At 36.8% G+C, this 13,890-nt stretch overlaps 1 protein-coding gene across 1 annotated transcript; it reads right to left on the bottom strand.

Moving 5' to 3' along the window:
* Window positions 1-373: 373 nt before the first annotated feature.
* Window positions 374-6,041, bottom strand: CPT2 (Carnitine palmitoyltransferase 2). The gene is made up of 4 exons (XM_073967647.1): window positions 5,468-6,041; window positions 1,780-2,508; window positions 918-1,715; window positions 374-829 (listed from the first exon to the last, which is right to left on the bottom strand). Exons 1-4 carry the CDS (start codon window positions 5,845-5,847, stop codon window positions 697-699), a joined length of 2,040 nt encoding a protein of 679 aa, XP_073823748.1. The 5' UTR covers window positions 5,848-6,041; the 3' UTR covers window positions 374-696.
* Window positions 6,042-13,890: the final 7,849 nt, after the last annotated feature.

Below are 13,890 nucleotides of genomic sequence, written 5' to 3'. Positions count from 1 at the left end.
AGAGTATTATCAGTATAGGTCCACGTCTTCCCATATACCCATAGAAGCGTACTTCTTGATTTTCGGTATTTTTTAAGTTTAAGCCACATTCTCTTACCGAAATATAGGAAATTTGGTATTTAGTCTTCTTTGAGTCTAAAAACTTTTCGTCAGAAATTTGTCGGTATAGATCGACCTTTTGAAATAGCCCCCATAGAACGGTGCCTCACATTGTTTTACCGAAATTGCTGAAATTTAGTATTAAGTCTTCTTCATACACGAAAGGTATCTAATTGTTCCATTTTACTTCAATACAACATGTGGTGGAGGGTATAACATGTTCGGCCGAACTTAACTGTTTTAAATAAAGATAGATTGAATAATACGAAACAAATTGATTCCAAGTTTAATTTTATTAAACGGTATAAAGTAATGTGTAAAATACGTTAAACGTTATAATAATCTCTTTCGATAATAGGAAATACAATACAAAATATTTAAGCAAATATAAGGACAACACGTGACAATGATTCTATAAATTATAAACTTATTACAAAATATAACATATAACATAATTCTCATAGTTAATCGATAATTTTTAGTCTTAAGGCACAAATGCTAAAGAGAACAACTTTTCAACTTATAACTAAGAGATATGTGGGGAAACAAGGAGGCAGACATAACAGCAATAGCGTGTAGAGAACACACACCCAGTGTTTATTTGCTTTCATCAATAACACGACGTATAGTATTAAATGATTGTTCCAAACTCGATATAAACTCCTGGCCATTGCAACCATTCTCATAGGATGTTACCACAACACCACACATTTCATTTTGTATGGAATAGCTAAACATAAAAAAGGAAGAATGTATGAAACAAGGAAATTAGAAAATGTTTAGAGAATACACAAAGGATAAGAACAATGAAAACTTACCCTATGCCCAGACCATCACGTACTACAGGACCAAATGAACCGGACAACAAACCATCTGATGAAAGCGTTGAGGTACTTATAATATTATAATTAATACGTTTATAGGCTTCCAAATCGTAGAGTTTAGGTATGGGCTTATTGTTAATGGCGGCAGTATGTTTGAGGGCAAACAAATGACGATCAAAGCCTTGCCCCATGGCAGCATCTTTGGTCAGCTGGCTGTGATATGTGGAACATTTATCTATGAGGGATCTAAGTTTTTTGGCATCGAAATTTTCTTGCGATGACAAAACGGTATCACAAAATTCTTTGGTGGCCATGGTACAAGGTCTCATGGTTTCGGTGCGCCCGTGCCTAAAGGCAGCTGTACTGCAAGATTCATAGGTGCCCACATACTTGCCAAAGGCTTGTTTATAGGCCAATTGGAAAGATAGCTGCATAATGGAATCAGGACTAAGTCGATCAGTTTTACAAGCCTGTTTACTCAGTTTGGGATATATGAGCATTTGCATATTTAAGGCATTCACATTCTTTTCATTCAATTCATAGGCCTTGCGAACTTCTTCTTTTAACTTATCATCGATTTCAAAATCGAGGTGACGCACTTTGGAGGCCTCCACGGAAATCTGAGAAACCAATTTCAAATCTTCGGTACTTAAGAAAGGTTTGTTCAAGGTTTCCTTGTATACTTCATTGAAGTAACGCAAAACCGCAACACCATCACCCCATGAATGTTCAAAGTTAATGGCAGCAGTGCCATCGGCACTCAACAACATTGAGAGGGATTTGTCAAACCATCTAAAAAACAAAAATAAATATTGTTAAATATAACTCATATTATTCCAACTTCCTCACATCTCACCTATTGGTACCCTTGCCAGCCAGCATATTTTTAAAAGCCGGTATGGGATTGGCCTCGGTATAAACCGGATCCTCCTCAGTATCCAAACAAATACAAAACAGGGCATTGTCAATTTGTTGTGTTAACAATTCATTATTTGTAGCACTTTTAACCATATATTCCCTGACACGAGCCCATTCATTACGTTGCCCTGCCGTCAGAACGCCAATGGGAACTTCAGCCGCCGACTTTGATTCATCCAATTTTACCACTGCATTGAGGCGAGCCAAAATTTCCTGAGGCCTTTCAATTAGACCATTTTCATTTAGCACATCCACAGCATAAATATTACCACGACGCATAACCATAATATGTTTGGAGTTGGGTGATTGTACCAAATGATCGCGCTCCATACCGGGAATACGTGATGTCCCAAAGAGACGTTCATATTGTACCATATCTAGGGGAAATGCTTTGAAAGCATACGAAGCATATGTGGCCACAATTTTTGGTGTTAGACGCATCCAACGACGATAACTTTCGGTATCACTTTTCTTTGGATTCATATGAAACACTTCAGGTTCCAAGAGACCCGCTTGCAGGGAACGCCAAAAACGTAAGGAAGTTATAATGATGTTTGCAGCCTTCACCAACTGATGTTGATATTCAGGTCGGGTATCATTCTTCATTGCCAGCAGGGGGTTGTAGTTGAGTGGCAGCGGTGCGCGGTCTTTAAGATACATATCAAACCTGGAAGTGGAAGGAGAAATAATTTACATACTAAAATGAAACAAGTAAACAAGTAAAATAGAAAAGTCAGTCGTCTTTGCCGACAGAGATATACCCACAGCCCGAGTGAATTGAAGAGTAGCCACTATCACAACCAAAATCGTTTTCCCAAAAGCTTTAGTTGGTCACCGTAGCATATTTCAGAGCTCTAGTAGAACGTTTAGATTTGAGGAATACACAGGATTTCAAATGAAAATACCGTTGCGTATACGTCAAAACCCCTCTTCATAAATCCAGTGGATTACATTTGACGTACACGCTTAGAAACTGACATTTCATGTCCAGTGGATTTCGTAAATAGAAAAGTACAATTAGAATAATAACCTTTCCCTCGAAAAAATTTTGTCGTTGTAATCCAAATCCAAGGATTTTGATGACAATTTCATAACAATCCTCGAACAGCCTTTAAACTGAAGGTTTATCCGATATAGACCTTCTTGGAATTTGATGTGCGTTTGAAGAAAATTTTACGGGAAATTTTACAGGGTTATATAGCATCTGGCCCCGAAAAAATTTACAGTCGTGAAGAGTGGAGTGAGCACGACCTGCTGCAAAAATTTAATGCCGACCCGAGAAGAGTGTCATAACTGCGCTTGTGCCAAAAATGTTGAAAATTTGGGTGGGAGGTTTTCTGAGGTATCGGTCCATACAATTCCATTCAAATTTGGACAAAATCCATTTTAGCAAAAAATTTTGAAATTTTGTGGTGGAGGTACCAGAAGAAGTAGACCTACTTCGAACTTGAACTAAGTTTAGACAAAATATTATGAGAACTAAATTTTGGACCAAATCGCTTGATCCGTTCGAGAGTTATCGTGCGCTCCAGCAAGCCGGACAGACAGGCGGACGGACATGGTAAAATCGTCTTACTTGGGGTCTAAAAACATTTTCATAGTATACAAGTATATACCCCCTTAGCTTAAAGGCTGAGGTTATAAAAACGAGTTAAGTTCGGCATGGCCGAACTTTTTACACCCTCCAGCACAACTTGTATTGCAGCAAAATGAAGCTCCCCTGCTCCTGTGTCCCTATTAAAACATTGTCTGAATTAACAATTTTCTGAATAAAAATTTTGTTCCAAATTTCGGCCTGAAAATGTGACAGAGAAGCATACAAACAAATTGGCGGTACCGTTACATGGGGGCTATATTAAATCGTGGATCTATACCGACAATTCTCTATAGGTATTTTTTATACCTCAAGCAAAGATTTAGTGATAAAAACCTGATAAAACCTATAGCGACAAATTTCTGGGGGAAAGTTTTGTAGTCCCAAAGAAGACTAAATGCAAAATTTCGGTCATTTTGGTGAGATAAACTGGTTAAAACCTTGAAAAATACAAAATCGGAAGGATTTCGTCCAAGGGTGACGTAGGGGATGAAAGATACCAAGGATCGGTCTCGACTAACATTAACATGACAAAAAAACTCACGAAAACTAAGCGACTATATATCACCAGTCTTGAGATTTGACGATGTAGATGTCGTTATACATAGTAGAGACGACTGGAACTGTAGTAACTCTCCCTGGACGGTCTGGCTTTTTATGCAGACGGTTCCAAGATGGAAGATGGAAGGTCTTGAATACTCTTACAGGTCGGATAACGACTGGGCTGAAATCTTCGCGATTTGGGAGGCAGCAGAATTGATAAAAAGTCTGGATGCAGAAATCTTTGAACCGTTGACTATCTTTGTGGATAGTCGAGCGGCTCTTAAAGCCATCAAATCCTGTAACATCAAGTCTAAGGTCGTCCTTGAGTGTAGAACAGATTTGGAAACACTAACAAATAGTTACCGACGATGATGAGTCCGATTTTATGGAAAACCAAAAAGCAGACGAGGATCGCATTCAACAGATCTAGCAACCGCTGACTCAATCAAACCACCCATATGTCACCTTTTCTGGAATATTGAGACGTTCTTTGACGAAAGAGACACAGAATTATGGCATAACGAACCTAGGTGCAATGTGTCAAGACTCAGTCTGCCAACAGAACAAACTGACTGTTGAACCTGAGCAAAGCCGAAATAAGAGTAATGACGGGAGTTATTACTGGACACTACTACATTAGAGCCTTTACCATCAAATGGAACGAGGACTTTGCTGACTTCTGCAGACTCTGTGAGGACGAAGAAGAGACGGAGACGATCAAGCACATTCTCCGTGCGTAATGAGAAGCTATTCCTCCTCAGCTGTTTTGCACTGAACCGCTAATCCCATACACACTGTATTCGCTATAAAAAAATGATGGTTATGCTGTTGGGGGGATTGTGAGAAAGTTTCATACTTCGACTCTGTGGGAATCACATTGACGCAATTCGAAGCAATGCAATTACCGTCTCTGTAATCAGTTGCACTTTAAATTTGCTTTTTTATTTGTGAGATTTTGATATAGCTACCACTGTTACTCAGGGAAACATTGTGCAAAATGTGATTAATCATTAAAGAAATCTCGACTGTAATGGTAATTTCATATGACCCATTTTCGTAGATATAGGTACCTGTCGAGATAAGACGAATTTCTTCAAAATAATTGGTACTATCGCAATTTGTTGCGATGATAAGAATAAGTACAGTATATATTGGGACTGGACAGACATATATGGCTGGATGGACCTAGAATCGATGATAATCTTATGTAGACAGATCCAATGATCGTAAAATAATTCAAAGGTAGATCATAACCACCGCCCCGCCTGATTAAAATTGTTTAAGGTCTCACTGTTAATTGTAATTATAGCACAGTGTATATCTTCTATTACTCTATTATTCTACAATATCTATTATGTACATACATACATATATTTCTTCAATTTTTACATTTTTCCAGAATGAAAATATTCTATTAAGCCAAAATAAGTTATCTTAAGTTGCATATTGAACTTTTGAATTCAATTTCCCTTAATATATGTATACTTACCATGGTTCCGATATATAACTTGTGTGTTTATTTGCCTCATCCTTAAGTTTAAGCATAGCATTCAAATCGGCAGCTTCATTTGATTTAAATTCACCAACAACTTGTTGCGTTTCGGCAAATTCCTGCGCAGTTGTTATGGGTTGAACAGCAGCTAAAAAACGTTCACAAGTTTTTTCCACTAATGGAATTGGTAGACGTGGCAGGGATTTTTGGAAATACATTGTCGGCAACTTGGAACGTTGTAAATATTGATAGGAATCGGAATCGGAGGATGAAGATGTTGCCAATGAACGTAAAATCAGAGGTTTTGGTTGACATTTTGTCCAAGATCTTGACAAAATTTGACCGCTAGCATACACACCCAGTTGACCGCGCACCATTTTCACTTCTGTTTTCGTTTGTTAACCTATTTTCGAGTTGTGTGATTAGCAAAATTTTTTGCAAAGATTGATTTCGTCACAAAACACTTGAAAATAACAAAACACAAAGTCCAATTTTAATTTTTTTTGTGTGCAAAGCAAAACAACAACAAAACACACCAAAAAGAAACAATAGAAGAAAACAGCTGTTTATTGTTGATGTGTAGGGTTGTCGTACTTAGATGATGATTAATCTATTACAAATTTTATGAACACACAAAAAGCGTTAGGCGTTTTTCGTTTGTTTGCCGAAGGGAAATGAAAATGTTTCAGTTGGTTTTTAAAGGGTCTACAGTGAAGACTCTTCACTATAAAGCAGCGTCAGGCGATTAGGCGCCCGTATGCGCTCATTTAACGTTGCTCTCTCCACACACACAATTTAACCCTTTGAAAAAGCATGTACTCACACAATGACGCCCCGTAAAATATGCAATAGAAAAGTATGATGCCTGACGCTGCTATAAAGGCCTACGTACATAAGCTGCCTTGCCTGATTGCCTTACTTTCCTGCTTCATTTCTGACGTAATAAAAATAAAAGAATAATGAAGGCCGAGCAAATTTCGAACTGGGTTGCCTTTTTCTTTTTTATACCCTCCACCATAGTATGGAGGGTATATTAAGTTTGTTTTTCCGTTTGTAACGCATTGAAATACTCATTTGCGACCCTATAAAGTATATATATTCTTGATCAGGGTAAAATTCTAAGTCGATCTGAGCACGTCCGTCCGTCTGTGGTAATCACTCTAGCATCCACAAAAATGGAGATAGGACGCTGAAATTTTGGGAAAGTGCGTCTTTTGTTTGCAGGCAGGTCAAGTTCGATGATGGGCTATATCGGTCCATGTTTTGGTATAGCCCCCATATAACGGTACCCCCCGATTTACGGTATTTTGACGTTTTTAGCTACATTTTCAGACCGATTTAGCTATAATTTGACATGTAGGGTTCTTACGTGCCAACAAACTTATATAACAAAACTTGTGGACATAGGTCCACGTTTTGGTATAGCCCCCGTATAACGGTACCCCCGATTTACGGTATTTTGACGTTTTTAGCTACATTTTCAGACCGATTTAGCTATAATTTGACATTTGGGGTTCTTAAGTGCCAATAAACTTATATAAGAAAACTTGTGGACATAGGTCCACGTGTTGGTATAGCCCCCATATAACGGTACCCCCCGATTTACGGTATATTGACGTTTTTAGCTACATTTTCAGACCGATTTAGCTATAATTTGACATTTGGGGTTCTTAAGTGCCAATAAACTTATATAAGAAAACTTGTGGACATAGGTCCACGTTTTGGTATAGCCCCCATATAACGGTACCCCCCGATTTACGGTATTTTGACGTTTTTAGCTACATTGTCAGACCGATGTAGCTAAAATGTGGCATTTAGGGTTATTAGGTGTCAATAAGCTTATATAACAAAAGTTGTGGACATAGGTCCACGTTTTGGTATAGCCCCCATATAACGGTACCCCCCGATTTACGGTATATTGACGTTTTTAGCTACATTTTCAGACCGATTTAGCTATAATTTGACACTTGGGGTTCTTAAGTGCCAATAAACTTATATAAGAAAACTTGTGGACATAGGTCCACGTTGTGGTATAGCCCCCATATAACGGTACCCCCCGATTTACGGTATTTTGACGTTTTTAGCTACATTGTCAGACCGATGTAGCTAAAATGTGGCATTTAGGGTTATTAGGTGTCAATAAGTTTATATAACAAAAGTTGTGGACATAGGTCCACGTTTTGGTATAGCCCACATATAACGGTACCCCACGATTTACGGTATTTTTACGTTTTTAACTGCATTTTCAGACCGATTTAGCTATAAAGTGACGTTTAGGGTTCTTAAGTGTCAATAAACTTATATATCAAAACTAGTGGACATAGATCAATGTTTTGGAATAGCCCCCATAAAACGTTACCGCCCGCTTTCAGGTATGTTGACGATTTAAGTCGCATTTCCTACCGAATTAGCTATAATTTGATATTTAGGGTTCTTAGTGACCAAAAAACTTATATTCGAAAAATTTATGAACATAGGTACATCTTTTGGTATAGCCCCATATAACGGTACCTCCTGATTTTCGGTATTTTGAGATTTACGGTATATTGACGTTTTTAGCTACATTTTCAGACCGATTTAGCTATAATTTGACATTTGGGGTACCCCCGATTTACGGTATTTTGACGTTTTTAGCTACATTTTCAGACCGATTTAGCTATAATTTGACATTTGGGGTTCTTAAGTGCCAATAAACTTATATAAGAAAACTTGTGGACATAGGTCCACGTGTTGGTATAGCCCCCATATAACGGTACCCCCCGATTTACGGTATATTGACGTTTTTAGCTACATTTTCAGACCGATTTAGCTATAATTTGACATTTGGGGTTCTTAAGTGCCAATAAACTTATATAAGAAAACTTGTGGACATAGGTCCACGTTTTGGTATAGCCCCCATATAACGGTACCCCCCGATTTACGGTATTTTGACGTTTTTAGCTACATTGTCAGACCGATGTAGCTAAAATGTGGCATTTAGGGTTATTAGGTGTCAATAAGCTTATATAACAAAAGTTGTGGACATAGGTCCACGTTTTGGTATAGCCCCCATATAACGGTACCCCCCGATTTACGGTATATTGACGTTTTTAGCTACATTTTCAGACCGATTTAGCTATAATTTGACACTTGGGGTTCTTAAGTGCCAATAAACTTATATAAGAAAACTTGTGGACATAGGTCCACGTTGTGGTATAGCCCCCATATAACGGTACCCCCCGATTTACGGTATTTTGACGTTTTTAGCTACATTGTCAGACCGATGTAGCTAAAATGTGGCATTTAGGGTTATTAGGTGTCAATAAGTTTATATAACAAAAGTTGTGGACATAGGTCCACGTTTTGGTATAGCCCACATATAACGGTACCCCACGATTTACGGTATTTTTACGTTTTTAACTGCATTTTCAGACCGATTTAGCTATAAAGTGACGTTTAGGGTTCTTAAGTGTCAATAAACTTATATATCAAAACTAGTGGACATAGATCAATGTTTTGGAATAGCCCCCATAAAACGTTACCGCCCGCTTTCAGGTATGTTGACGATTTAAGTCGCATTTCCTACCGAATTAGCTATAATTTGATATTTAGGGTTCTTAGTGACCAAAAAACTTATATTCGAAAAATTTATGAACATAGGTACATCTTTTGGTATAGCCCCATATAACGGTACCTCCTGATTTTCGGTATTTTGAGATTTTTACCTACAAGTTTTAACCGAATTAGCTGTAATTTGAACATTTGACATTTGAAGTTCTTAGTGGTCACCACACCTCTCCACCAAAATTGTCTGAAATTTTGGGAAAATGCGTATTTTGTTTGCAGGCAGGTCAAGTTCGATGATGGGCTATATCGGTTTTGGTATAGCCCCCATATAACGGTACCGCCGATATTTTGACGTTTTTAGCTACATTTTCAGACTGATGTAGCTATAATTTGACATTTAGGGTTCTTAAATGTCAATAAACCTTTATAACTAGTGGACATAGGTCCATGTTTTGGAATAGCCCCCATATAACGTTACCGCCCGATTTCAGGTATTTTGACGTTTAAATTCACATTTCTAGACCGAATTAGCTATAATTTGATATTTAGGGTTCTTAGTGACCAAAAAACTTATATTCGAAATAATTATGAACGTAGGTCCATGTTTTAGTACAGCCCCATATAACGGTACCTCGGTATAACGGATTTCGGTATCCCCATATAACGTATTTTCGGTATTTTGAGAATTGTACCTACAAGTTTTAACCGAATTATCTGTAATTTGAACATTTGAAATTCATAGTGGTCACCACACCTCTCAACCAAAAATTGTCAAGAAAGGTCGATGTATTGATAAAGCTCCCATAGAAAAGTACCTTCCGATTTTCAGCAATTTGATGATTTTAACTACAATATTAAACCGAACTAGCAGTAATTTGACATTTGAAGTTCTTAGTGATCACAACACCTCTCCAAAACAAATTTTCAACATTGGTCCATGTTCGAATATAGCTCCCATATTACGGTACCTCCCAATTTTCATTAATTGCAATTTTAGCTAAAATTTTTAACCGAACTAACTGTAATTTGACATTTGAAGGTTGTAGTGGTCACCACACATCTGCCTCAACAATTTTCAACATAGCCCCAATATAACGATACTTCCCGATTTTCGGTACTTTAAGGATTTTACTTAAAATGTTTAACCGAACGTAGGTCCATGTTTTGGTATAGCCCCAAAACAAACCTGCAAATTTTCCGTACCTAAGCCTAATTTTTTGGACGAACTTTCTGTAATTTGAAATTTAAAAGCCAACAAAAATTGTTCATTTAAGTTCATATTTTCGTATAGCCCACATACCTCCGAACTAGCTGTTAATGACATTTGAAGTTCACACGTTATGTACAGAGTTTGGGTATTTTGAGGATTCTAGCTACAATTTTTAACCGAATTAGGAGTTATTTGACTTTAAAGGCTCCCATCAAAAACTGTCAACATACATAGTTAGATATAGGCAAAATAAAAAAGGGCCTCCCGAATAAAGCATTTTATGTACATTATCTGACATTTTAACGTACCCAGCTAAAGTTGGGGACAGGAATGAAAACTAATTATTCCATTTTAGTTCAGAATATTTTATGGTGGAGGGTATGAAAAGTTCGGCCCGGCCGAACTTAATGGTTTTTTACTTGTTATTCTTTTATCAGAAGCAAGCAAGGTAAGCAGGCAAGGCAGCTTATGTACTCACCCCTTAAAGGCATACGCATGGTAGAATAAAGTAAAGGTAGGGCACAGCTAACAGCTGATTACAATTTTTTTCTTTTTATGGCCTAATCTATCAAAAGCAGGGTTGTCATTTTGTACTGTTTTTGACATTATGCAATCATAAAGGTAGATGTATCGCTGAATTGTTCCAACAAAAAAAAATCTGCTATAACACTATATCTTAAAATTGACAACAAGGACAAATAATGTGTATTCGCGTGGCAAAATAAAATTGTTGATTTTTTAGCAAAACTTACGAATGAACAATTTATCAAATATTGATATTAATTTAGATTTGTTCCAAAAGTACGGGAATGTAAAAATTAAAATGTTTGTAAAAATTCTGCTGACATTTATCAGCAAATCGGATGCCAGCAATCACGATGTCATATTAGCCAAACTTGTCAAGTAGAAAATAAGTGAATGACATTTTTTCATTGTCATAAGTTTGGGAAGAACTTTTGCTATTTTTGAACACTTTTCCAACAAGAATATTCTGGAGCCTAGCTAAAGAAATGTTTTTACACTATATGGCACTTTTAACATATAAAGCTCTAAGTTCCATATGTTTTTGTAATACGGATAGCTATGCAGGTACATCTACCATTATTATTTTACCATGCCATTTGACGTTTTAAGCCATGGCTGCAGGGTAACATTTCTCAGTGATTTTCATACCTGGCCTACCTCTACTTCATTGTACCATGGGCATACGTATATAAGCTGCCTCGCCTGGTTGCCTGGCTTGCTTCTGATAAAAGAATAAAAAAGAAAAGGGCAACCCAGTTCGAAATTTGCTCGGCCTCCTTTATTCTTTTATTTTTATTATGTCAAAAATGAAGCAGGAAAGCAAGGCAACCAGGCGATGCAGCTTATGTACCCAGGCCTTAAATACTAAAAAGGATTCAGAAATAAATTGCTAGTTTTGTGTATTATTATTTGGGAACAAATTGATTATACGAACAGCTGGCAGAAACATCTGAAATTTTGACAACTGGTAGATCTTCTGGTCCTAATTACAATAAAGTTCTTCGGAGGGAAGTCCATACTTCCCGAGAAATGGGCCATTGAAGTTCCGGAAACTCCCTTGTTTATAACTTCGTCATGTTTGAACGGATAATGTGGGTACCATTGTAAAGCTTGCGGAATACACAATCATAGGCAATACATTTAAGACTTTATGTTATGGGCAGGTGCAAATCACGGGCACGAGAACAAAATTTTCTTTTAAATTGTAATTTTTTATGACTTTCTCCTATGGACAGGAGCAAATTTCGGGCACAGGAAAAAATGTTCTTTTAAATTGTATTTTTTCCATGTAAACAAGGGAATTTTCGGAACGTTAGACGCCCATATCTCGGAAAGTATGGCCTTCCCCCCGGAAAGCTTTATATTTTTGTAATCAGTGGTGCGATTCTCTAAAGGCCTGCGTACATAAGCTGTCTCGCCCGGTTGCCTTGCTTGCTTCTGATAAAAGAATAAAAAAGAAAAGGGCAACCCAGTTCGAAATTTGCTCGGCCTCCTTTATTCTTTTATTTTTATTATGTCAAAAATGAAGCAGGAAAGCAAGGCAACCAGGCAAAGCAGCGTATGTACCCAGGACTTTAGCGACTAATAAAAAGCAGCCGTAAAGTTCTTCCGATAGCAAAAGTGTTGTCAACATTTATTTCAATTTTTCATTCCTAATTTTGCGTTTTAATTTTACCGATTTTTGTCGGTAACTCAAAAAATTAGAGAATCGCACTACAGGACAAGAAGTAGATCCAGCTGTTCGTATAATAAATTTATGTCATTATTTGTCGTTGTAGCAGCATATATTGCATATTCCTTACGTGGAAAAGGTAAAAAGTAAAGGTAGAAACACAATGACTTCTCATGCCTGCTTCACGCTCAATTTCAAGTATATGAATAAAGGCCAAGTACTACCTAATTCAAGTGCTATTTTTTATTTCTTTATTCCTTTACTCTGGTGCCAGACACTGAAAATAATACATGAAAATATTATAGCTTTTAGGAGAGAGCGGAGGTGAAGGAGCTCCCTTTCTCCCTTCTTACCCATAAGCTCAAAACATTTTCATGAAAATTTTCATAGTCTGGCACAAGACTTATACAAATTCAGGTTTATATAAGGATGAATTTCTCATTGTGTTCTCACCTTAAAGGTACAAACACAATGAAATATGTAGCTTGATTCACGCTCAATTACATGAAAAAGAGTAAATGCCAAGTACTACCTAATTCAAATGCGATTTTGAATTTATTTATTCTTTTACATGAATTGAGGCTTGGATAAGCATGAATTTCTGTAAATGAATAAAGAAATCCAAAATCGCATTTGTATTAGGTGGTACTTAGCCTTTGTTCATTTACATGAAATTGAGCGTTAAGCAAGCAACAAAAGTCATTATGTTTCTACCTTAAGATCAGTCAAATAAGAGTTCAGCCTTTTAGAAATGACTTCAGAGAAGATAGTACAATCATGAGCATACCACTTTTTACTCGAAAAGCGTTCCTTTACTTCAGATACAATCATGGCAGAACTACCAGGTAGTGGTATCACACCAGCTGATCGAATATGAAAAGTCAAATCCCTTTATAAAAAAATTATTTTTGTTGTAATTTCCCCAACAACATAAAGAATGTTTTGACATAACATATTCAAAATTTTACGATGCCACTACCTGGGTAATTGTGCCATGGATACAATACAATTCATTGGTCTGTTCCTTTACTTTTGACAATTGTAAAACGGGCAAAAGTAGTAAAAGTTGTAAACTGCTCCCATATGAATTGTATGGTGTCAAAAGTAAAGGAACACTAAACGTGGTAAAACTTGAGGATTCTTGAAGGAACAAATCTCATATGGGAGCAATTTACAACTTTTACTACTTTTGCCGGTTTTGCCATTTTCAAAAGTAAAGGAACAGACCATATGTTTAATTCAAAAGCCATTCACTGAAGAATGATGGCAAACAAATATGACTGACTTCATAAATGCAGTATTTACATTGCAAAAAATGACAATATCATAAAAAGATGGAGTAAATATGTGTGGCAACACTGACATTGTCAAAAAAGAGACGTGTCGTTTTGCTGCATTCATGAACGCACACATTGCTTTACTTTTTGTAAAATTCCGTTTGTTGAAAATAAATTTATTATATTGAAT

Source organism: Musca autumnalis, unplaced genomic scaffold (genome assembly GCF_047663935.1).
Source record: "Musca autumnalis isolate F117 unplaced genomic scaffold, ASM4766393v1 scaffold_2, whole genome shotgun sequence".
NCBI classification, from domain to species: Eukaryota; Metazoa; Arthropoda; class Insecta; order Diptera; family Muscidae; genus Musca; species Musca autumnalis.
This window is presented reverse-complemented; position numbering and strand designations above follow the sequence as displayed.